Source organism: Gasterosteus aculeatus, chromosome 2 (genome assembly GCF_964276395.1).
Source record: "Gasterosteus aculeatus chromosome 2, fGasAcu3.hap1.1, whole genome shotgun sequence".
In the NCBI taxonomy this organism is placed as follows: domain Eukaryota; kingdom Metazoa; phylum Chordata; class Actinopteri; order Perciformes; family Gasterosteidae; genus Gasterosteus; species Gasterosteus aculeatus.
Window position 1 is genome coordinate 13,170,531 of NC_135689.1, and position 26,588 is coordinate 13,197,118.

Sequence of the window (26,588 nt, forward strand, 5' to 3'; positions counted from 1 at the left end):
CCCCCCCCCTCCCATCTGTAACCCCAAATACCCCGCACCGTTTACCGGGGTTTTTAGTGTATGCTTTCGGTTAAAGCAGAGGAGATCATTTAAAGGCCACAATCCAGAATGTCATTGGATAGTTAGAATGCACCAGTGAACATGTGACACAGGTCAACTGAACTGATGATGTATATGTTCTGTGCACTAATACACGTATATATGGGGGTATGAATTATGTGTTCTCATTTCCGAGTGGTCTATTAAAATGGTCCTGGAAAGCAAGTCAAATCTGTTTATTATTATGGCATAAAAATAAACGACCTTTATCACAAGACATCAAGCAAGTATCCCTGCTTAGTGTAATTTCCTGGAATTAACCAGATAAATATCATATATAAGAATTTTCTCGTAAAATGTAATTCAACGCGATGTCTTTTACTTAAAACAAAGACGGTTCGCAGCCACAGGAACACATGGGGACGCCGCTCATTGGCCGGATCCACCGATGACGAAATAACGCGGAAGTGAATCTCCAGACGAAGGAAGATGGCAGCCCACAGGTGCAGCCGCTCGGCTCTGCTGCTTGTTCTCTGTAGTTTGTGTCTGTTTAGCATCGCGGAAAGTCAAGAAACGACACCAGCGGGTGATCATCGTGCCACTGGGGTCGATAATCCACAAAGCGTCACCGGATCAACGGAGCAAATGGCCGAGCAGCCCACGGTGGTGGAGGAGGAGGAGGAAGAGGAGGAGGACAGGCGGTGGGAAGCGACTCGGGATGAGGTGGAAACCGAAAACACATCTGCCCCCGACACATCTGCCCCAACATTCGAGGTCCACTCCTCGGTACCGAAACCTAAAGACGATTTCCAGGAGGAACTGGTCATCAGACCGCTTCACTCCGGAGATATTTATGCCAGCTTCCAGTTCCGCACCCTGTGGGAGACGGACTTCACGACAGGAAACAAAGGTGAGCAAACGTCTGCTGACAGCTCGATCCACACATTTCTCTATACGATCGATACGATTTTTAGGTTACACATTTGACCATACTTCCTCCTCCTTATTGACATTAAAATGTCTTAAAATTCTACATGGCTCGTCACAAAAGGAAATCTCTCGTTTTCCCGTTTTTGTCTGACGTGTGATGGTCAAGTTCTACACTTGGCGAAATGAACTTAACGAGAAGGAGGTGGTTTTCAAACCTGCTCACCGCAATCTTGTGTTGCCTCGCAGTGTCCCACTACCGGCTGTTCCCCAAGTCGCTGGGTCAGGTCATCTCCAAGTTCTCCGTGCGAGAGCTGCACATCTCCTTCACGCAGGGCTACTGGAGGACCATGCAGTGGGGGCAGCCCTTCCTCCCGTCCCCGCCGGGCGCTGAACTCTGGGTCTGGTTCCAGGACTCGGTGACGGAGTAAGTACGGCTCTCTGGTGGCCGTAGAGCACCAGAATGGAAACAAATATTCCGATTTTTGTGGATTTATAAAAGGGAAAAACCCTTTCTGCTTCATTTCCTGCCTTTTTCTCTTTTTCTTTTTAGTGTCGACGAGACGTGGAAGGAGCTGACGAATGTTTTGTCCGGGATCTTCTGCGCTTCCCTTAACTTCATTGACTCCACCAACACTGTTCAGCCCAGTGCGTCTTTCAAACCGCTGGGAATAGGAAACGGTACAATTAGCCTTCTGTTATCTCCAGTAAAGCTTTCTGCTATTAACCTTAAATTTCAAGGTGAAATTGTATGTCAACATTAATGTTAATTATGACACCACATACAAATTTGAACATGCCATAGATCACATTCTATCAATTCAGCAAGGCAACCTTTGGGGGGAAAAAAAACAACTTTTCCCCCCTCAAAATTAAGACCTTGTAAATACATATGAGAAAAAACGCTGCCATTGTTGTGAAAACATCCACATCTAATTGGAAATCATTTGCCCAACCAACGATCATTCAATTTTATATATAGAAATTGTTATATAAACCGTTCAGTGTATCAACTAATCGACTGATTTTGTTTATCGTGTTGATCGTGAAGTGACAGACCATCGCTTTCTTCGCTATGCAACCCTCCCACGAGAGATTGTTTGCACTGAGAATTTAACACCCTGGAAGAAACTCTTGCCATGTGGATCCAAGGTGAGTGTGTGTGTGTGTGTGTGTGAGAGCGTCTCTTTATTTCTGTCTTTCTTAAGAAAACACCGATGTCAATCAAGATGATATTTACAAACTTGCATTGAGTTCCTCCTTCTGTTTCTTTATGTGTCCATGTTGCAGGCTGGTCTTGCCGTGCTGTTGAAGTCGGAGAAACTCTTCCACAGCAGTTTTCATTCCCAGGCCGTGCACATCCGGCCTGTGTGTAAGGACTGGCAGTGCAAAACAAAGTCTTGGGAGCTGAGACAGACGCTGAATGTGGTTTTCGACCTGCACACCCCTGGACAGGGCAAACAAGGTGAGCAAAAGCTCTCCAGAGGCATGTTTGGTAAAGTAGAAAACGGTTAACTTCAGCCCTTCTGTCCCCTCAGAGTGGTCTCTTTTTAAGATGTTCTCTCGGACCCTGACGGAAGCCTGTCCATTGGCCTCATCCAGTAAAATCTACGTGGACATCACAGACGACCCTCAGGTTTGACTCCCAGCCTCTGCTCTATATGTTATTTTGAGTTATTTCCCTCAATGCAAACTTCAAAGAAAACAAAAGGATTCGTTTTACTGACCTGTCAAAGACGTATGAAGGAAGAGATATTTAATGGTTCCCTTTTAAAGCTTTCTTTTGTTACCTTAAGTTGGGCCATTGAGCTGTTTATTTAAGAGCTTGCAAAGACACGATGCAACGCGCCGACTAATGCGGTGAGGAAGAGCACACCTAGCAAGCAAAAAAGGCTGTAAACGATGCAACATTTAGAATCCCCAAAGATTCCCGATTGACTTTGCAGATGTTTAATGAGGTGGGAAACGCTTTCGAACGATCTGTTAGAGATACAGGACATGTATGGAGAAGTGCAGCGCAAGATACGTTTGATGTCATTCCTCAGGGTGAGCAGTTTGAGGTTAGCCCAGCCACGCACTTGCTGAGCCAGGCAATGGTGCTGGGGGACAGACGGACCTTCTCGCTCTACGACCTGACCCAACAAATCACCTTTGGCACCGTGCGCTCCCTTAACCTGCATATCCGCTGGAAATCCAGTGAGGGTGAGTGGCCGAGCATGAGACACTGTAGGGTAATCATTCAAATGCAACGAGAGGAACAACATGGAGTTAATAGAAACGTGTTAACATCTCCGTCGGTTACATCTGGTGAGCAATATTCTGTGTGTGGTCTTTGTGTGCGTTGCCATCCCCCATTTCATTCTGTTCTGTTTTTTCAGACCGGAATTTTCAATTTCAAATGAAATAAAGTCATTAATCATATTCTCCAACTCTCAACATTGGCAGTGTTTTTATTTTATTGTATTTCTTGTCTCCGCAACAATTCCTCCCACATGACCGGCCATTAAATCCCTCTCCCGCAGGAGACATGCTGCGTCCCCTGCTCCACGCTGAGCGCTACGTCGCTGGTTACGGGCTTCAGACCGGAGAGATTCACACGCTGATGTACAACAACCACCCCTACAGGGGCTTCCCTGTCCTGCTGATGGACTCCGTGCCTTGGTACCTCCGTCTCTACATCCACACCCTCACTGTCACCAGCAAGGGAAAGGACAACAAGCCCAGTGAGTCACTTCCAGCGGGATCTGTGTGCATAATTGTGGGTTTTGATTGTAATTAACAATAACAGTTTTTGTCTCTAATAACACATGAGTGAAAGCCACTCACAAGTGTAGTGGGCCGTCTTTTGGAGAGTAATGTGCTGCATTAAATACGGTGCAGACTACAAATGGCTGTGAATGAACATTAGAATAGTGTCCAATGGTGTCTTTCTTCCCCCGCCAGGCTACATCCACTACCAGCCCTCCAAGGACCGTGTGAGGCCCCATCTGCTGGAGATGCTGGTCCAGCTTCCTCCAAACTCGGTCACTGAGGTCACAGTGCAGTTTGAGAGGGCTCTGCTCAAGTGGACCGAATACACACCTGATCCCAACCACGGCTTCTATGTCGGGTATGCAGCACGCAGTCATTCTCAGACTGATCTACAGAGGTCGCTGAAAGAAGAAGAAGAAGAAGCAGCACAGATGCTGCTTCGCATGTCCTCTCACCAGTTGTAGTTGTATGGTTTTGAGAAAAGAGTGCATGGTTTGTATTTGTTATTTTTCTGTAACCTTCAGGTCCTCCGTAATCAGCTCTCTGGTACCAAGCATTGTCGCCATGGATACAAACAGCACCCGGGAACAGCCTCTTTTCAGCAGCTTGTAAGTATATAGCTGAGGGTTGCTCCTCATTCACAAGTTCTTTGAGTTCCTAAAGAGGAACGCAGTAAGGTTGATGGCTCAAACTTCTTCTTCCAGTTTCCCCTGCAAGGAAGAGTCCAGCTACTTTATGCGCGTCTACACTGAGCCGCTGCTGGTTAACCTTCCAACTCCAGACTTCAGCATGCCTTATAATGTCATCTGCCTGACCTGCACCGTGGTGGCTGTGGGGTACGGCTCCCTGTACAACCTGCTGACCCGCAGCTTCCAGATAGAAGAGCCCAGCCCGGGATTGGCCAAGCGGCTAGCCAACATCATCCGCAGGATGAGGGGCGTGCCGCCACTCTGAAAAATATCTGCCAACTGGTTCTACTTGTGGAAAGGAAGTTGTCCCTTCTGGTAAAAACCACTGGCCAACATGGGATATTCAGGGAAGAACTGAGTCAAGCACTGGTATGAATGTTTTTTTTTTAAATGGTCAACTTGAGGAAGTTTTTGAACATAAATCTTTGCAGGATTCTTTTCCTGCTCACTATGGACAAGAAAAAACAGACATTTTTCCACTTGGATGGAAAGCAAGAGCTTTGTTTTTGTTCTACAATGAACCCAAACTGTGCAGCTTGCTGCTGTGGTGATTGCATCGGAGGGTTTTGGTGTGATTGATTGATTGTTTCTTGGGATGTGTAAAGCCATTACTCTATTTCATCATAATTACGCCACAATGTGTTCCTACGAGTGCTAAATTGATGTTACTATCACGTTAAGTATGAGACTAATGGTCTCACACAACATTGCAACGCCTCAGAGCTCAGATAGAAAAAACTTTTGTTTTCGTACTGCTTGATCTGTTAATGTTCCTGCTAGTAACTATAAATAAATACATACAATAACTTTTTAAGTCAGTTACTTAGTTACTCAGAATGTGACATTTCCTTGAATTGCATGATGCTTATGACAGCATATATTTCCCTGTTCCAACTAACAATTAACTCTAAAGCCTTTTTTTTTTTTTTTAATTGTTCTAAGAAATTGCATTATTCATCCGAAACGATTTGTTTCACAGGGAATGCAAAGCCCTCTTACCAAACATTTATTTTTTACTTGTTGGATGCATGCTTGAATGTTAAATATGATTGTCTGCAGATCTCTTCACAGGTAACGACGGCCTGTGGCTGGTTGGACTGTTAACCCATCTGTTCAATGCAGTTTCATAGCCAATGGATGTCTGTCAATGTGGAAAATATTTAACTATCATTAATTACTGCCATGCACTTGTTTGTTAAACTGTTTGTTTGTCTGCCTAAAAGACGTTATGCATCACTTGCTGTGGAAAAGTGTGCAGAGTGGGAATATTTGAGTGATGTTTGTGTGTGTGTGGCATAACTATGTTCTATTGCCTTTAAGATAAACCAACATCTTTCGGTCATTTAGTTCTAGTAAGTAGCAGTGCAAGAGGGACGTCGCTCCAAACTGCACCGGAGCTGAAGCTCTATTACTTCCCAGTGAGTGCCTACGTTTTTTGTGAAAAAAACTTAGCACCACTTCTGGCAAACTCAGAGAAAAACAAACACAGAAGTATCTGTGTTTGGCCGGTAAACACTACCCCTGCACGTCTGTCAACAATATGGAACAAAAAGAAAAGAAAAGCATTATTCCACGTATTTGGTCGCATCTTGTTCGCTGAAACGTTGTCATCTCACCGTGCAGGATATACAGATCACACAGGTCTCTGTGACATAGCTGGCTGTGTCACAGAGACCTGTTGAGTGTACGCCTTCACTTCATTTAGCACAAATGTTTGTGATAAGACAAGTACACACATGGTTGAAAAATCAATTTCAACAAATTCTCTCGGCCACCTCATTAAATAGTCGTTCCATTGATGGCATTTTTCAATTGTTTTTCTTACCAAGCATAAAAGCAACCTGTAGCCTGGATAAACAGCACTGTGAGAAATATCTTTCTTGAAACATGTTTATTGTTTGAAGCAACTGAAAAACAAGTACAGTGTGTTTTGGTACACTACCAATTGTTTCCAACCTGCAGGTTATTTTACAATTCTTGCTGTATTTTCTTTTTGTACATATTTGAAGTACAGGCACATAAAATGGCATCATAACAATATTGATGGAGAACAATTTACTGTCTCCCCCAAAGATTTCCACTTTATAAAAACCAGTGATTAAATATCATACCAAACTGTGCTGCCATGAATTAAAAAATTGTAAAGGAAGAAGTGACACTATGATACATTTCTGTTTTTGAAGCCTAGTCTCTGGGGGATTTCCTCAACGGATCGCGGCAGTCGAGGCCACAAGATGTTGTGCAGCACTTCTTCTCTTCTGGACACTGTCCATCTTGTTGGCACAAAAATGCACACAAGCTGATTCCCACGGGAGGGGGACAGAGACCCGGCTTCACTGACGAGACATTAAAAAAAAAGAATTAGCAAACAACCACCCCCAAAATAGTTATTTGTCCACTTTGATCAAATCCAACCTTTGTATGGCGCAGTGCACACATGTCCACATCCATTGGAGCAGCACTTCTGATCATCGGGACAGACACTGTCATTGGAGCATAATTCAACACACAGTCCGAAGAGCCGGTGACTGAGAGGACACACTCCTGGCTTGTCTGATGGCAAAAAGATTAATTCATATATACAAAGAGATCTTTGACTGAAATTGCACGAGCTGTCCATGCGTGAAAAAAAAAAAAAGCAGGTGGGACACATTAACACAGTAACTGAGAGAAAGAGGCAGTGAAGCAGAAGAGATGTGATCATGACGGACAGATCAGCTGGACAACAGGACCGAAGGGGTCTTGTAGCCAAACACGATTGTGGAATGAAACACACAAGAGGAAAATAATAAACTTGCAGATTATACATTAAACAAAACATACGTACCTGGTACATAACCACCTTTTTGAGCAGTAGCTATGCCATGGTGCACAAAGGCACTGAGTGCTAAAATCACACAAACTGCGGGCCCGAGTTGCTCCATGTTACCTCTTTCTCATGAGAATGTATTCATGTTTGGAGAGATGCACTTATACACAAGCTGCACACTGAGGAGCCGCAGGACGCAGGGTCCCTGTGCCTGCATGGTTACCTTCCCATCTCTGCACTTTAGTGGTTTAGCTGAAATTTGACAGCAGGCCCCCTCCCCCAATTCACTTGCTTCTATACGACTTCTTCCAGGATCCAGTACGTTTTTGGGAGGAAATTATGTTTGAATCATAGTTTGTCATTTTGAGAGTTTCCTTTGTTGCCAACTAGCAAACTGTGGTTTTGTTTTGCCCGTGTAATGTAATGTAATGTTAATAGATGAAAAAGAACATTATGAAGACTAATTCTGTCATAGAATTGTCTCTGGAAGAATTAAATGCTGCACACATTCATAATGAACATTTAAATATGGTCTGATTTTGAGAGTCAATCAGTGGCCTATAATGGCAAAAATATATGTAACCCTTCAAAAGATTTATATTATATATTTATATATATATATATATATATATATATATATATATATATATATATATATATATATATATATATATATATATATATATATATGAGCGAATCTCACCCTGCACATCTGTCAACAATACAGAACAAAAAGAAAAGCATCATTGTTTACTGCAAAGTCACCGTGCAGGATATGCACAGCCAGAGAACACAGATCACACAGGTCTCTGTGACATAGCCTAATATGTCACAGAGACCTGTTGAGTCTTCTTCTGCAAACAGGGTCGCAGGAGTCCATCCCAGCCAACTTCAGGCAATAGACAGGGTACATCCTGGATTGGTCGCCAGCCAATCGCAGGTCCAACACAGAGACATACAACCACTCACACATCTACGGGCAATTTAAAGTCCCCAATTAACCTGATCCCCAGAGCATGTCTTTGGACTGTGGGAGGAAGCCAGAGAACCTGGAGAGAACCCACACAGACACAGGGAGAACATGCAGACTCCACACAGAAAGGCCACTGGGCGGAATCGAACCCAGGACCATCTTGCTGTGAGGCAACAGTGCTAACCGCCATGCCACCGTGCCGCGATTGATGATTATTGTTTGAATTAACTGTTAACGAGTACAGCGTGTTTTCATCAACTTAGATTATACAATATCAATAGTGTAACAGAAATGCTGACCAAGACTGCATTGGCATCAGAGTAAGTCAAGTGTTAAACTAATCAACAATCTGCAAATCTTTACACACTATGAATGGTGCAGTAGCAATTGTTTTCAACTAGCAGGTTATTTTATTATTCTTGCTGTATTTTCTTTTGTTGTACGTCTTTAAAGTACAGGCACATAAAATGCCATCATAACAACATTGATGGAGAACAATTTACTGTCGCCGCCAAAGATTCCCCCAACTTCACTTCCTGCCTGGTCCTGTCATCGTCTATGATTGTCTGATCACATTACATTACATTACATTACATGTCATTTAGCGGACGCTTTTGTCCAAAGCGACGTACAATAAGTGCATTCAACCATAGGGTACAAACTCAGGAGAACAAGAAACAAGACAGTGCAATTTCCTCAAAAAAGCCAATTTACAATTTGCTATAGATGAGTGACGTTAGAAGTACAATTTAAGTGCTACAATTTGTTAGTCTTTAGTCGAGGTAGAGTCTGAAGAGGTGTGTCTTTAGTTTGCGGCGGAAGATGTGAAGGCTCTCTGCGGTTCTGGTGTCTTCAGAGAGCTCGATCCACCATTTCGGCGCACCATTTCTTTCTCATCAGAATGTATTCATGTTTGGAGAGATGCACTTATACACAAGCTGCACACTGAGGAGCCGCAGGACGCAGGGTCCCTGTGCCTGCATAGTTACCTTCCCATCTCTGCACTTTAGTGGTTTAGCTGGAATTTGACAGCAGGCCCCCTTCCAATAATCACTTGCTTCTATACGACTTCTTCCAGGATCCAGTACGTTTTGTCTCAGAGCGTCATATAAAAGTTGCATTTCACCTCCCTGCCTGAGGGGGGTGCTGTTATATATTTGCCTTGCTCTGTGGTGGTGTATAAGAAGGATCCTGTGGGAGCCAGCCGGGCCTTGTTTCCTGTCTCTCCAGCTTCCAACCGGGCCATGCTGCATCGCACAGATCTTTGGGTGGTGGGGTTAGCAAGGGTGTTGTCAGTGGTAGGGGAGAAGCCCCTTTTGCTTGACCATGTTTTCTCTTGTTTTTGGATAGGGAGACAGGTAAGATACTTGTACTTTTGATTGTTCCTTTGTGTGGTCTAGGGAAGGTAGGTGACCTGCACAGATTGTTTTGTTTGTTGTTTTGGGCCATGCTCACTCTGAAGGGAGCTCAGCAAGCCCATCAAACAGCACTCATACCGGATTAATCCAGCAAAGCGGCCTGCAATGCAGAAAGAGCTTGAGTATCTCCTGGAGAACGGATTTGTGAATACCAAGCTCCGTGGAGTTCCCCTTCCCTTCTGGTCACAATATCTGACCAAACACCTCATTTTTGTAACGCAAGGTAAATGCAGTTACAACGCCAGATTCGTTTCCCCTTCCCTGTATGGATGATTGCGTGGATTGAGTTGGGTCAGTCAAGTTTGTCACTAAGCTGGACCTCCCCAAGGGCTACTGGCAGGTGCCCCTTTCCCAACGTGCGGCAGAGGTCTCAGCATTTGTAACCCTTGACCATTTTCTGCAGTACACCGTCATGCCCTTTGGATTAAGAAATGCTCCAGACACTTTTCAGAGGTTGATGAGTAGGGTTCTTTGTGGAGTTAAGAATTGTGAGGCGTACTTAGTTGATATTGTATGTTATTCGTCCACGTGGGCTGAGCATCTGGATACCTTACGGGACGCATTCAGTCACTTGGGCGGTGCCTCATTGACGTTAAATCTGGCCAAGTGAGTTTGGTAAAGCGGTAATTACCTAACTGGGGAAACAAGTGGGGCAGGTGCACTGTTTATCTGCCAAAATCCAGGCCATACTGGATTTTCCTGTGCTGGGGACGCGACGGCAACTTTGCCGATTCCTGGGGATGTGCATTTACTATCGCGGTTTCTGTAAGAACTTCGCCAGTGTGGTGGTGCCCCTCACAAGTTTGTTAAGCCCCTCCTGCCAATTCGTTTGGGCTACTGTGTGTCAGGAGTCATTTGATTCTGCTAAATCTCTTCTTTGCAGCGCGCCTGTCCTGTCGGCACCTATTTTTGTGTGTCCTTTCAAAATGGAGGTAGACGCCAGTGCTCATGGGGCAGGCGCTGTTCTTTTGCAGGAAGATGATCGTGTTATTGATCATCCCGTGTGTTATTTTTCGAAGGAATTTAACAAACATCAACTGAGTTACAGCACTATTGAAAAGGAGGCTTTGGTGTTGCTGCTGGCAAAGCATTGGTCCTAATTTGAGAGGTGGGGAGACTCTTTGGTATGTTTCGCTCCGGCTCCCCTAGGCCGGGCGTAACAAGCTTGCCTAAAAAGCCCATAAAAAGCAACCTCTAGAATTCAAGACTTAAATGTTTATTGGTTGAAGCACAAATTGGTTCTAGGCTAACAAGCACAGTGTGTTTTCATCCATTTAGATCATACAATGTCAATAGTGTAACAGAAATGCTGACCAAAACTGCATTGGGATCAAAGTCAAGCAATAAACGAATCAACAATCTGTCGGTCTTTACAGACTATGAATGGTACACTACCAATTATTTCCATCCTGCAGGTTATTTTATAATTCTTGCGCTATTTTCTAATGATACGTTTCTGTAGCCTGGTTGCTGTGCTGTCCAATCAGTAGGGATCGCGGCACATGACGCCACAAGATATCATGCAGCACTTCTGGTCTCCTGGACACTGTCCATCATGATTGCACAAAAAAGCACAGGGGGTGATTCCCTGGGGAGCGGGACAGAGACCCGGCTTCACTGACGAGACGTGAAAAAAAAAAGAATTAGCAAACAACCACCACCGAAATAGTTATTTATCCACTTTGATCAAATCCAACCTATGTATGGTGCTGTGCACACATGTCCACATCCATTGGAGCAGCACTTATCATCATTGAGACAGTCACTGTCAGTGGAGCATAATTCTTCACACTGTCCGAAGACCACGTAATCGCGAAGACACCTGTCTGATGGAAAAAGAAGAGAGAAGAAATTAATATATAGAAAGAGAGCTTTACTGAGATTGTACTAGCTGTCCATGCTCGATTCCTTTCACTAGACGTCAACGGTGAACATTGTGGCTCTTACTAAAAGCAGGTGGGACACATTAACACAGAGAGAGAAAACTGAGAGAAAGAGGCAGTGAAGCAGAAGAGATGTGATCAGCTGGAGAACAGGACTGATGGGGTCTTGTAACCAAACATGATTGTGGAATGAAACACACAAGAAGAAAATAATAATAAATAAAAATAAATACATTAAACAAAACATACTTTACATTACCAGGGAAAGCTATGCCATGGTGCACAAATGCACTTAGTGTTAAGATCAGTGGACAAACTCCTGACCAGTGTTGCTCCATGTTGCTTCTTTCTCATCAGAATGTAATGTGTGTACAATTCACATACACACAACCTGCACACCGATGAGCCCAGCGACAGGACGCAGGGTCCCTGTGCCTGTAGGGTTACCTTCCCATCTCTGCTGTCAGGAGATTTGACAGCAGGTCCCCTTCCCCTTATCGCTTGCTCCTAAATGACTTTTTCTATGATGCAATGTTTTTTCTGTGGAAATAATGTCTTGTTTTGCCTTTATGTAAATAGCTGAAAAAACGAAATCATTTTGTGATAGAATTGTCTCTGGAGAAATGCTGCACACATCCATAACTAAAGTTTAAATATAGTCGTGTGTGTGTGTGTGTGTGTGTGTGTGTGTGTGCATAGACATTGAATTTTTGCATAACATGGTTGTTACATGTTGCATGCGTTGATTTATAGAAAGTGTGGGAGCTTGACCAACATGCAATTCTAACAGCTTAACACCTAATCAATACAAAATTAATTGGAAAATATTTTTAGTTTTACGTTTTAAAGGCAGTGTATTAATATTGACTCATGGCTTCAGCTGTCCTCTTAATGGAAGGTGCCACTTTGAATACACTATATAAAGATCAAAGATAGTGTCCTAATACTGTTATACGTATATCGTACAAAGCACGGAGCGCTCTTGATTTGACCCTTTGTGGCCATCTATTGGTGTAATCAAGAGTCACATGAAAACTCTTTCATGTTCTTTTTTCATGTTCTTAAAATCTGACAGTCACAAACACTGTCAGTGTCTTAATGTTGTTGTTACTGCCCATCATCAAGAGCAAAGACAATCAGCTGACATTTTTACTCTATCTGCATCACGCTGCAGACCAGTTATCAATAAAGTTCATGTGCAATGAAAATATGTTGGCCCTTTGAAGACAGGGAGAGGATTACAGACACTAACCTAATTTCACAAAATATAAATTAAAGGGAACAGAAATCTTAATCGAAAGGCTTAGTTTTGTTGTTTCTGGGAGCTCAACTGTTCTTTGCAATAATCTCCTCCTCTCTCACTGTTTTATCGGCGTCGCTGAATAATGCCAAAACAAAAAAAGGTTGCATTTACCTTCATTAATCATTGATTCAATGAACCACACCAGCAAACCGACTAAGCCGCTAACATGCTGAACGCCATCATGAGACAATGCATAAAGGCCTCCTGCCCTTTATGATGTGGCTTAATAATGATTGGATGCAGGGCCCATGGAGTCCATTTCTATTTATTGTTGATCTGGGCACTGCAGGAATACGTTTTTATTTGTGTTAAGTCATGTCTGTCATATAGCATCATATTGCATCAATTTTTCTGCACTCCTATTATCTTTATTGAAACAAAGTGCAGTGCCTTGTATGACCTCTGGGTGGGTGTCTCCACTTTAAAATCTCATCAGACAAAAAAATCTCCCACCATTCTGTAAGCCACATTATTACTGAAGTCAAATAAAAGTTATCCTGCACACAGGGCGGCTGAAGTCTATCCCAGCCAACTTTTGGGCAATAGACAGGGTTCACCCTGGACTGGTCGCCAGCCAACAGCGGGGCTACACAGAGACAAACAACCATTCACATTCACACACCTACGGGCAATTTGGAGTCACCAATCAACCTGATCCCAAGAGCACATCTTTGGACTCTGGGAGGAAGCTGGAGAACCTGGAGAGAATCCAGGCCACTGGGCGGAGCCGAACCCAGGACCTTCTTGCTGTGAGGCAACAGTGCTAACCACCACACCACCATGCCGCTCCAACTAAATGTTATATATAATATAATTAAACATGATTACAGCAGAACAGGAACCACTTAATAATGTAAATGGTTTGGTAATACTTTAATGTATTGTTAATTTACATTTATATACAAAACATATATATGTATATATGTTTTTTCTCTTAGAAGCTGCAATATATTTTGATTGGCAGTTATCCACCACACCTTAAAACAGGGTGAATACAAAGGATTCTTATATGCAAGATGCAGAGAGCGGTCATTTTAGTCCCCGGCACGGAGGCCATTCAATTTACACGTTCAACTGCAATACTTGTAGCAAGCATGGTAGCCAATGTATATGTCCATATGTAAATTTATATCGATATATATTCATAAATATAATATAACAGTAAAGCACACACATTCTTTCCCCTCCTGTCTTCAATTCAATCATGGAATAATATGTCTGGACACTTTCCTCTATGTATTCACGTAACAAGGCTTGGCTAGTGGCTGTTATTGTACGTCCTTGAAATAAAGTAGATGCTATCAGTTTCACTGGTGGCTGTGAATGCAGAACATGTGAATATGGGAAAAGACAGTTCTGTGTGACTGAAGGTGAAAGTTGAAGCAGGTGTGGTCCCGACTGGAGTTGTGGGAAATCTTCCCATTTTTAAGGGTTCCTTTTTTTACGGAAACCTGGAGCCTTTTTCTATTGTTGCCAAAGACGGGATTGTAGACGGATGGCGATGAACAATAGCAGATTGAAATGCTCGCACAATGGAACCAAGGAAAGAGAAATATGGCAGTGTGACAAAATATGACAAAAGATAAAATGAAGACGTGTCAGCAAGTATTAATAGTTGTCTGCATATTTCCCTTTATGACACACTCTCAAATGCAATATCTACCTCTTGTGTGACAATTAAAGATCTAGTAGCAAATACTATTGCAGATTATTCTTTTAAGGCTATGAGAACATGATAACACATATTTTAGATAGGTGTGAAAAATGTAATTCTGAGTGTTTTGAAAATAAATGCCTACTATCTCCACTGAGCGTACATCCTACACGTACATTACATCTCTCAATTCACCTCAAAATGTGTTGAAACCAACTCTACAAATGTATTTTAAAATTTCTTACAGAAACACACATACCAGGTTAGTGTGCTTTGTGACAGTAAATAACATGCATGGCTATTTATTTGACAATTCAATCAAGAATCACATAATAGTCTCTCAGTTCTTTTGGTAATGCTGCTGTAAACACAATAAAAAGCTGTTTTTTTATACGCAAATGTTACTGTGTGTGTGAAACAACCAGTGTTTTTTATTGCCTTAACTCCAACATCTTTCGATCATTTAGTAAGAATAAGTAGCAGTGCAGGAGGGTACATCGCTCTAAACTGCACCGGCGCTGAAGCTGTATTACTTCCCAGTGAGTGCCCACATTTTCATGTAAACAAACGTGGCCCCACTTCTGGCAAACTCTGAGAAAAACATACACACAGAAGTCTTTGTGTTTGGCCGGTGAGCGAATCTCACCCCTGCACGTCTGGCAACAATTTGGAACCAAAATAAAAGCAAAGCAACATTCCTCATATTTAGTCATTTCTCAACTTAGGGTGCATCTCTTTGACGATTAGAGGCTCGTCGCAGGTTTCTGTGACATAGCCTACACTTAAATTAGCACAGATGTTTGTGATCGGTAATATATGAAAATTATGAAACATCATGGTGAGCTGGATTTGTAGATGTGTGTGGTTGAGGTGCAACAGCGACAAACGCTCTCGGCCACCTCTTCAAATAGTCTTGTTTTCTGCCAATAAGCATTTTCCATTGTTGGCATATTTCACTTGTTTTTTTGGCTCGCATAAAAACCCCATAAAAGCAACTTCTAAAAGTCAAGACTCACATGTCGATAGAAAATAATTTTCTAGGTTCTGAAAACATGTTTATTGGTTAAAGCACACATTGCTCCTAGGCTACAAGCAACTGATGTACAAGTACAGTGTGTTTTCATTAGATTCATTTATACGATATAGTCAATCAATACAGAAATACTGATCAACATTGTATCGGCATCAAAGTAAGTCAAGTTTCAAACTAATCAAGAGGAACACAAAATACTAAAAGTCTTTTAAAGACTATGACTAGTACACTACCAATTATTTCCATCCTGCAGGCTATTCCAAAGTTCTTGCTCTTCCATATTTAGGGTATAAAACAATTTGTTTTGTGTGTGTGTGTACTTAAAGTACAAAAACATAGAATGCTGTCATTTAAAGGAGATTTACTGTCGTTCACAAAGACTTCCACTTTGTGCAATCCAGTAATCAAATATTGCACCAAACTGTGCAACCACAACATAAGAAAATGGTAAAAGAAAAAGTGACACAATGATACGTTTCTGTTTTTGTAGCCTAGTTGCTGCGCTGTCCAATCAGCAGGGCTCGCTGCAGGCGTGGCCACAAGACGTCTTGCAGCACTTCTGCTCTCCTGGACACTGTCCATCATGATGGCAGAACTCAGCACACATGGGGGTTCCCCGGGGACTGGGACAGCGACCCAGCTTCACTGAAAAATCGTTAAAAAATGTAACGACGTTTAATGAACAACCACCACCAAAATAGTATGTTTGACCCACTGTTGATCAAATCCAACCTTCGTATGGTGCAGTGCACTCATGTCCACATCCATTGTGGCAGCACTTCTCATCACTGGGACAGTCACTGTCATTGGAGCAAAATTCAGCACACGGTCCGGAGCCCCAGTGTCTGCGAGGACACACTCCTGGCTTGGCTGATGGGAAAAAGAGGAATTAATATGTACAAAGAGAGATTCGACTAGAATTATACTAGCTGTCCGTGCTCCATTCCTTTGACTTGAGTCAGTTCACTTGCGCAAAAGTTCAACATCGTGGCTCTTACTAAAAGCAGGTGGGACACAGACGGCTCCACAATCAAAGACACAGCATTTGTGGTCAGCAGGACAGTCTTCATCACACGCACACCCTTTGTGTGATGGGACGACATTAAGGAGACGTGGGCAGTGGCCTCGTTTTGGAAGAATTCCTGAGAGAAAGAGGCAGTGAAGCAGAAGAGATGTGACCACAACGGACAGACGGGCTGGACAACAGGACCGAAGGGGTCTTGTTGCCAAACACGATTGTGGAATGAAACCCACTTAAGCACCAACTTTTTTTTTTTTTCAGAAGAAAACAATAAAATTGCAGATTATACATTAAACAAAACATACGTACCTGCTACATTACCGTCTGCTTCTGCAGCAGTAGCTGTGCCATGGTGCACAAAGGCACTGAGTGCTAAGATCAGTGCACAAACTGCCGGCCCGCGTTGCTCCATGTTACTTCTAGACACAAGAATGTATTCTTGTTTGGACAAATACCCTCACACACAACCTGCACACCGAGGAGCCGCAGGCCGCAGGACGCGAGGTCCCTGCGCCTGTAGAGTTACCTTCCCATCGCTGCACTTTCCCCTTATCGCTTGCTTCTAAACGACCAGAATGCAGTGTTTCGTTTTTTCATGGAAAACATGTTTGAATCAAAGTTTGTATTTTCAAAGTTGTCTTGTTGCCAAATAGTAAACTGTTCTTTTCTTTTGCCTTAAAACATTCATACCTAAAGTTTAATTGTAGTAAAATGTTAGGAGTTAAAGAGACAATCCTAGTTTTTTATCAAGTCATCATAACTTTTCTTGTTTTGTTACCTGCATCACTCCAGAAAACTCTCTCTGTCCTCTTGCTGTTGTACCAGCATCCGTGACAGGGATCATTGTTTTCATTCTGTGGATAAAATCAGACTTTTGTCCTTAAGAACTTGAAAATACCACGACATCCATGGGCCACGATAGTGGTACTATAATGAGACATTCTGCACTATTACTTTAAGAGTCTTCATGCAACAGCCTGAAGCTTCGGATGAGATTGTATTTCGTGTCGTGTCAAGGACGGATTCATGAAAAGATCACCTACACTGTTTTCATAATGACTATTTCTGATTCTGGAGAGGTTTTTGGTGGAGTGGATTTTAATGTCGTGTGCAACAACAAACCCTTCACCTTCAGGAGAAGTCAAACTCTCTAGTGGTCCAAGAAGATTTAATGAACAACACATTTGAAAACATACAGTTATAAGGCAAACATCTTGATTCTAAATTGTACCTCAGTAAAAGTAAACACTTTATAGTGAGAGTAAACCTACTTGAAGTGTATGCAGGCGAATGGCCCTATAAGTTAGTAAAGTAACCACAGCTGTTAGGTTGACATTGGCATAGTGGAGTATATATGTATAGTATGTCCCTGTGAAACGTGTGTTAGGGGCTGTGGGAGGAAGTGACATAAGTCACTTTCCAGAGAAGAAGTTGCTGGTTTGCTGCATATTTTCCTGGCGATGCAGTCGTGATGTGCGACACTCTGAACTTGGTTTAAGATTAAAAGAGCAGGGAAGTTTAACTTGGAGCTGGTTTAGGACGACACAGGACACAAGGTACACAAGTTGTCTCTATTACCTTCAGACAGGTTAGTACGACGAGGGACTAAATCGCTGTGGAGTTTTCCTCTGCTGTGGATTCTGTGAGTGTGTCACAGTTTATGGGGCTTAATAATGATTGGATGCAGGGCCCACGGTGTTCATTTCAACCTGTATTGTCTAGTTATGTCGTTTTATTTTTTTAAAATCAGTTGTACCCACAGGCTGCAATTGTTAGTTAGGAACACGTGTTTATTTGTGTTAAGTCATGTCTGTCATATAGCATCATATCACGTACATCATTCTGCATATTGAAACAAAGTGCAGTGCCATGTATGAACTCTGGGTGGGTGTCTCCACTTTAAAATCTCATCGGACTAAAAAATCTCCCACCATTCAGTAAGCCACAATATTACTGAAGTCAAATAAGTTACATCATTACATGTTTACAGCAGAACAGGAACCACTTAACAATGTAAATGGTTTGGTAATACAGTGATGTATTGTTAATTTATATTAAATACAAAAAATATACATATACATTTTCTCTTAGAAGCTGTAATGAATTTGATTGAAAGTATCCACCACACCTTAAAACAGGGTGAATCCAAAGCATTATTATGCAGACATAATCCCGGCACGGAGGCCATTCAATTTACATGTTCCACTGCAATACTTGTAGAGAGCATGGTAGCCAATGTATATGTCCATATGTAAATTTATATGGATATATATTCATAAATATAATATAACAGTAAAGCACACACATTCTTTCCCCTCCTGTCTTCAATTCAATCATGGAATAATATGTCTGGACACTTTCCTCTATGTATTCACGTAACAAGGCTTGGCTAGTGGCTGTTATTGTACGTCCTTGAAATAAAGTAGATGCTATCAGTTTCACTGGTGGCTGTGAATGCAGAACATGTGAATATGGGAAAAGACAGTTCTGTGTGACTGAAGGTGAAAGTTGAAGCAGGTGTGGTCCCGACTGGAGTTGTGGGAAATCTTCCCATTTTTAAGGCTTCCTTTTTTTACGGAAACCTGGAGCCTTTTTCTATTGTTGCCAAAGACGGGATTGTAGACGGATGGCGATGAACAATAGCAGATTGAAATGCTCGCACAATGGAACCAAGGAAAGAGAAATATGGCAGTGTGACAAAATATGACAAAAGATAAAATGAAGACGTGTCAGCAAGTATTAATAGTTGTCTGCATATTTCCCTTTATGACACACTCTCAAATGCAATATCTACCTATTGTGTGACAAATAAAGATTAGGTAGCAAATACTATTGCAGATTATTCTTTTGAGGGTATGAGAACATGATAACACATATTTTAGATTGAATGGTTGAATGTGTGAAAAATGTAATTCCGATAAGTGTGTTGAAAATAAATCATAGCTTTTTGTAGTCGAATGGCAAACATGACAAATGAGTGTAATTTCATACGTTGTGGTCATACTGTTTCCAGACTGACCCAAAACAAGTCTCAACGGCATCCCTTGACCTCAACGCACCCTCCCCCACCCACCCCCCCACCGAGCACCCATAGTCAATCATGTATTACATTGTGCATTAACCTGCTATTGACCTCTGTATGCTAAACCCAATTGCTATATTATCTCCTTCGTAAAGTTATCTCTCCAGGACTGAATCAGAGTTTGGGTTCCGCTTTACCCCCAGGCTAAAGAAAATGTCTCAAATAATTGTTAGCTACTGGATAGATGTGAGGATGGAGGCTCGTGTCATCTAAATCAACACAATTTGGGTCTGCTGTAGAAGCAGCATTAGACAGGAGAGAAAATGTGTTCTTCTTCTGCAGGAGAGCTTCAGGTTGGGGTCTAAAACAGTCCCTATGGGTTTTTTTTCCATTAGAATTGATGAGTATTTTCTTAATGTAGCCCCACCCGGCACCCAACTGGCTTGAGCAATTATTACTTCTGTTATTATGACCAATACGCTTGATTCACGCTGCCACAAATGTGTCTACTTATGCCACTAATACCTGGAATAACGATAATCCAGTGAAAATGTTTTGAACTCAGAATAATGCTAATGACTCTAATGATGAAGCATGCTCAGAAATCCCTCCCCGTCATCCCATTGTTTCCCCGTGGCGGAGGGGCGAGCCCCCACGGCCCCATGGGAAATCTGTAATGTATTCAGCCAGGCCTTGGGAGTAAAATGAAAACAAATGTGGTGTAATAAAGGAGAGAAGATGAAGCGATTCTGTGATGATGCTCTCGACCAGCCTAATAAATCAAAATAAAAGTGGAGCAGGTCATATGTGCCCCCGCCCTCACTGAAAATAACGCACAATATATGAAAATGGTGAAAAATAAGATATGTGAATATTTGAATGATTGCTTCATCTTGCCCCGCTATTCAACTGTTGTAGAATTTTATATATCAAACATTTCTTTATTAGGGAATATCGCTGCAAAAGCAGAAAAGGTTTCCTTCTGTCTCTCTGGCCTACAAGCGCCTACAAGATCAATCTAAAATTCTAGAAGTTAAAATAACATTGATAATCAATACCTTAAACTTCAAACATAGTAGCAATCTTACAGCTGGAAAAAAAACACTATTTGCCGACTTTTATCCTCCAACTCCTGAGCCTGAAGTAATGTCGTCTTGTGATCCATCATCACCGTCTGTTACTTACAACCAGCTCAGTTTTTTTTTTTTTGTGGGCTTTCAGATGCCTGAAGAGGTAAAATATTCTATCCATTCACAAGGAAAAACAAATCACACAAAGAACCCCTGAACAAAATGATGCAGCTTTGTGGACTTTAAAGTATTTCTTCCTGCTTTCCCCTTTTAATCATCGCTTGATTTATGTAGCGCGTCTCCGACCCCAGTTTGGGAACCGAGTTAACCGTAATTAAACGAGACTGAAGCCGATGGCGGTGCTGCTACTGCCGTCCCACTGCAGGGGCTGCTGTGGTGTCAGCTCGCCCGCTGCATGAAGCCGACGGTCCTGGAGCAGAGAACTGCAGGCCGGCTGGTGATGCAGGCAGTGGCAGCAATCAAAAAAGAAATTTTAAAAATCCCTCAAAAAATTAGAAATCTCACAAACAGCTGCTTATCTTGGCGCGGTTTCCGAGTGAGCAACTGAAGACTCAGAAACGAATCGAAGGGGAAAACGGGGTTGATTTGAAAATTGTCACCCTCGCAGACACGTGGGTTTTAGGGTCAACAGCATGAGGTGAGGTTTTCATTCTTTGCGTAGAACAAACTGTATTGTGAAGAATCTTCTTCTTCTTCTTAAAGTCCCAGTGGACGTTAATAACGGCTTTATTACGCGGATAAAGAATAGTAAACAGAGAGTACAATAAATAATTGATCCCTAATAAGTCGAGCTAGGGCTCCTTCTTTATATTTTTTCGGGCCAAGAATAGAGAAAGCCTCGTTGTTGTTTATTTCCTCCCTTCGTTCTTTCTTTTCATGTCCTTCTCATTTTACGAGCCATGAGTCAACACAGCACACGTAAACGATATTTTGACACAGAGCCCTATGAATAATGCATTCAAATTTACTTTTATGCTGGAGTTGGACCCCTCGCAGCACCCTTTCGCTCCCTACCCATCCCTAATTTCTTCTCCTCTTGGTTCCCCCCCTTTGCCTCTTTCTCCTCAGCGCTCAGTCCCTACCCCCTACCCCTCCTTACCCCACCCTCCTCCTCCCCTTCCTCTTCCTTATTTCACTATTCATCCTCATGAATGCTCAACTTCATTTATCCTTCCTTGTCCCTCCCTCTTTTTCTCCCCCTCCTCCTACACCTCCATCCGATGGCAGAAAGGAAGCGATACAGGATGAGACTTGAGCTTTCAGAACTGAAGATCTACTAAATCAGTGCTTTTTATCTGGTTCTCACTCAGTGGGCGGCTCAATGTGACGTTTTTATACTCATAAGATAGGAAATGGGACGGACACAGATGACAAATTTGGTGCAAAAACGAAGTGCAGAAATGTACTTGCTTGCTAAACCATTGATTCACTGTGAGCCCCCTGATCTGAAATAAGGTGACTGAAGACTTTGATGGTGACGTTTCATTTTTTAAGTAAATACACCATTTAAAGATAATTGAAGCCTTTTACAGATGCCGCCTTACGCTACGTAATGAAGGCCTCTCGGGTCAGCGAGAGGAAGCTAGCGGCGCGTATTGATTCACTGTCGAAATGAATCATTAATAACATGATCTGTTCCGATAAAGTCATCAACAGCTGGCACACTGCATGATCAGCAGCAATCATTCTCACTGCCATGTTGCTGAAGTTCTGCCCGAGGCCCACAAACCACAAGCCGGACGCTGCCGCGTCTCGAAAGTAAATTGAAAGCATTTATTCTGCTGCTCAACGTCTCGCTTGTGGAGGACGTGGGCACGGAGAACAAAGTTCAGGGTTCTGTGACTATCTGGTCATCGCTATTTTCATGCCGTTTGTGCTCCACCTACACAGCATCAGTATCCTCATCATCTTCAGGCAAGTGACTTCACAAACCAGGATTCACGTTTGGTAGTTTATCGTGTAGACGGTCAACAGAAAAACGCCATATTCAAAAATGTTCGTTTTTTTCACTCTCTGGAGACTAGATATTGTGTTATCGTCGTCATCATCGGCCCTTTTCTGTGCTAATCGACTTGCTGTGTCTCTTTTTGGTTGTTATTTCTATAAACTCTCCTGCCAGGACTTTTTGGAAATTAGAGATACATTGACAGTGATTTGAATTTACCATAAAAATCGCAGCAAGGTCCCCTGATAGGACCAGGGGAGTAGAAGGTGGGCGCGGCCCCCGGTGGCTACGGCCACAAAAGCTAAATCATTTTATATAATGTTGCATAATTATGCTAACGCGCTTCACTTCTCATCATCTGTTATCATATTTTGTTGCTGTGTCTTTCCTTTTGTCAATTCACACATTCTAGTCAAACAATATTTCATGTTAACTGTTCTGTTATTCCTTTAACATTAAAGTGTACTCTGATCGTGGCCAGGATCCAGATGACATCAACCCCTACTGCGAAAAATCTCAAAGCACATAAAACCGTATCGTACAGAGGCCTGGGGATGCACGTATATCAATCTCTGACATTCAAATGTTTGGGAACCTTTGATCCAGACCATAATCCAGATGGCGATAGCTGTCGCTGGCCGCGGCCTGTAATCTACTTACTTCAGTATTTGGGAGAGTCCTCATCCCTCTGGTGTGAAATCCCTCCGCTGGGCAGAGTGTCTTTCAGGGGAACGGGGATGAATAATCTGCATCATCCTCATCGTCCACAGAGTGGTTCCTCATTCATAATTTAACACCACCTCCATTACATCTGATGAAAGCCACTGACCTGAAAATACAGAGGGAATGAGCTCCCTCAAGTATGGTGTTAACTTTTGTCCCTCTCCCCCCCTGTACACGTCTCCAGCTAACCTCCGTATTAGTCCAACGGCAGCTGATCTCGTTCGTTTCTGTTCGTCCAGGTGGGAAAATGACACCCGTCAGGTATTTGACTCGGGTACGATAAATTCTGTTTGAAAGTAACACTGAAAACGTCCACCTTGAATATGATATCTAGCATTTAATGTGCATATTCGAGGGATTTTTGGAGCGTAATTGGATGTTTCACAGCAAGAAGAAAAATCTATCATTTCAAGGTGCTGTCAAATGTTTAATAATCCAGGACATTTACACAAAAAAATCGCACACTGGGCTGTTTTATAAGTGAGAGAACATCAAAGACTTATTTCCTTTCAAAGTGTTTTTTTATATGTCCTCATGCATTGTATACACAGTACAGTGCAGCGTGCATTTGTCCACACAGTGTTTCGCTGAGGCTTTGTCCAGGCTATAACCCATAAACTTGCCTTTTCCCAGTTGTATTTGAAGTGAAGTGCGTTATGCAGTCACTTATTTAAATGAGTGTGTGGGAGAGAGAGCTCACATTAATGGTATCCTTGTGGCCATACATTGAGCGGAGCGCAAACCTCTTTTATTAGACGTCCTTTTGTTCTGCTAATTTGATTGTGATGAACAAGGGAAAAGGCTTAGACTTCAATAACACGTAAACAGTAAATTGGTGCATCCCCGTCTTCCAAACAAAGCACTTCCTTCCTCTGAGAACACAACAAAAAGCTGTATTTAAATGACTAATTTACGCTCTAAAGGAATCATTTTAGCCGGGATCGGCTAAAATGATTTTTATATAAGCAGCTTTTTGACCAACACAACATCAATGCTCGCCCTTTTTCTTTCTTGTAAGACATGACCAGTTTCCACATTAAATATATAGGCTGCATAATCGCAGCTAAATGCATTAGTCACCGTTGCCCGAGGCAAAGACTGTTTTCACAGCGAATCATTTGCTGTGATATCTACTGCTGCCATTCCCTTTAAGCGTAGTTCTTCTTCTTCTTCTTGCCAGAGTTTCTGGTTTCTCCCACAAAGTCATTCACATCAAGCTTTCTAGAGATGAACTCATTTCTGAGCCAGTTTGAGAAATGTCCCTCAAAAGGTGGAGACAAAAAGGGAAAACGCAAAGCTGTCTTAACACTCTACCCATCTTGTATTAGCATGGAAATGAGTTTATATCGAGAACCTCAGTGTGACTCAAACGCACCACATGAGTCATCTGGGATAATGAGGCATACTCTACCTCAACACAGCAAGGGAAACTTTTCACGGACAGAAGTTGCCTCCTCAGCATGCCTTCGTCTCTCGAGTGCGCCAAAACAAGGACATTGAATTTTTCTGTAATGCAGCTCAAATGTTCAACAGATGTGACAAGATCAAGTTTAAACTGCCTTTGGAGGTTGAGCCATTTTCACAGCAGTGAGAAAATGATGACTGACGGGAAGCGTTTGACCGGTCGAACTGCTTTTGAAAACGGTGCAGTAACCCAACTGTGGGCTTCAAGATATTTCCTTAAGATAAAACACGCTGTAGCTTCAGTAATGATGCCAATTAAAAACAAACAAAGCGTAGATCCAAAATGAATGCAACAGAAACCTTTACAAGGTAAGAAAAAGAATACTTCCCCTTTTTATGCCTCCTCTTTAAAGGTGCAAGATCTGAGGCTTACAGCATATTTAAATTCCCTCTCAAGAACTCTAAACCTGTCAATGGAAAGTTGGCGGCTCTCAGCTAAAATGACTAACAGAGCAAACAGTGAAAACTACGTTGTGCTTCGAGCAACCGAAGGGTGGCTGCTAAATGACTGTTTGGAATTGTAAACAGCCCCTTCATCAGCCATCTTGATGCTGAACTAACCGCCTGTCCGTCTCTCGGGTCCGAAATTAAGTGGAGAACTTCAGCCGTGTTTTTTTCTGTTGCTTCTGTTTCTGTCCTTTCTGTTTTTTTTTGCATTTGCGCCATTTATGGAGCTGCATCGTGTTTCTCCTACGTACTTACATACGTAGTGTGTGTGCCCTAGTTGGCAAATTAAATCTAAAAAACAAGTGCATGAACAGAACTTGGATTCAGGCAAAACTAAGTGAACTTCAACAGAAGTTGCAAAGTCTGTGAATCGGATGCATCTGTGCCATTATAGGGAAATGATTGTGGCCACTTTCATCCCCCGCGCAATTAGATGAAGGACAAGATCAGTCAGAACCTTTGTCACTACTCATTCCTATGTTGTTTTTTCAACGCTGGATCAGTCTGTTCCCTCTAGCTGAATGTCAACAACTCGATTTGTCTTTAAGGCTTATTTCACACCATTAGTGCTTGTCTTTGGGTTGATTCTGTAAAACTACTAACCGGTGCTGCAGGTCAAGGGGCGTCGGAAGCAGTGTGCACTACGTCTTTGTTATTTCAGGCACAGATTCCACTACATTTCAACACAAAATGCTTTTTGAGCATTGTGTAGTTTTGAAATATGGGTCTACCACTATTAATATGGAGTCAGGATAAGTTATTGTAGTGACATCATCACAAAGCTGTTGCCTACAAAATACTAATAACATTTTCAATATTTGGATTTTACATCTGCACCACTACATCTGCTTGACAGCTTGAATTCCTCTTGATGATTAAGATTTTTAAATACTTTGTTATATTCCAATAATATCCCACTGTTAGAGAATTTATCGAAATGATGAATACATTTGTCCTAAAAAAATCATCTCAATACATGTTAAATCAACTCTGTAAGACGTTTCCATGTTTGCTTTTAATACACACAATCAATTTAAAATAAATGTTTTGATTGCAATACTTTTCCTTGTAGGGGAATATAAGTATAAATATTCCCCTACAAGGAAAAGTATTGCAATCAAAACATCACCTTGCAGCCTTCACTTCATGTAAGTAAAACGCTATGAAAAATTCCCATATCACTTCCTTGACTCGTCGCTGGTGACCAACCACAGCTTAAAGTGACGTATTGTCCTGCCTTTGGTGCACAGTCACTCTCCGTGGCACCGCGGTGAAGCCCAGTGAACCAAAACTACAGTTTGAACCCCCCCCCCCCACCCAACCCCTCCTAATAAAACTGATTTGCTCTGGCATGTATTGTTTTTGGAAAATAAATCAGTCGACTCTTTCCACTTCA

At 42.3% G+C, this 26,588-nt stretch overlaps 2 protein-coding genes across 2 annotated transcripts; one reads left to right on the plus strand and one right to left on the minus strand.

The window, feature by feature from the left end:
• The first annotated feature begins 432 nt into the window (after positions 1 to 432).
• Positions 433 to 6,744, plus strand: pigt (phosphatidylinositol glycan anchor biosynthesis, class T). The gene is made up of 11 exons (XM_040193050.2): positions 433 to 949; positions 1,216 to 1,393; positions 1,520 to 1,647; positions 2,018 to 2,118; positions 2,257 to 2,431; positions 2,505 to 2,602; positions 3,012 to 3,168; positions 3,489 to 3,689; positions 3,910 to 4,075; positions 4,242 to 4,325; positions 4,422 to 6,744. The coding sequence occupies exons 1-11, from the start codon at positions 529 to 531 to the stop codon at positions 4,669 to 4,671; spliced, it is 1,959 nt and encodes a 652-aa protein (XP_040048984.1). The 5' UTR covers positions 433 to 528; the 3' UTR covers positions 4,672 to 6,744.
• An 8,732-nt stretch (positions 6,745 to 15,476) lies between these two features.
• Positions 15,477 to 16,982, minus strand: wfdc2 (WAP four-disulfide core domain 2). The gene is made up of 4 exons (XM_040193053.2): positions 16,810 to 16,982; positions 16,478 to 16,621; positions 16,212 to 16,349; positions 15,477 to 16,124 (listed from the first exon to the last, which is right to left on the minus strand). Exons 1-4 carry the CDS (start codon positions 16,910 to 16,912, stop codon positions 15,991 to 15,993), a joined length of 519 nt encoding a protein of 172 aa, XP_040048987.2. The 5' UTR covers positions 16,913 to 16,982; the 3' UTR covers positions 15,477 to 15,990.
• Positions 16,983 to 26,588: the final 9,606 nt, after the last annotated feature.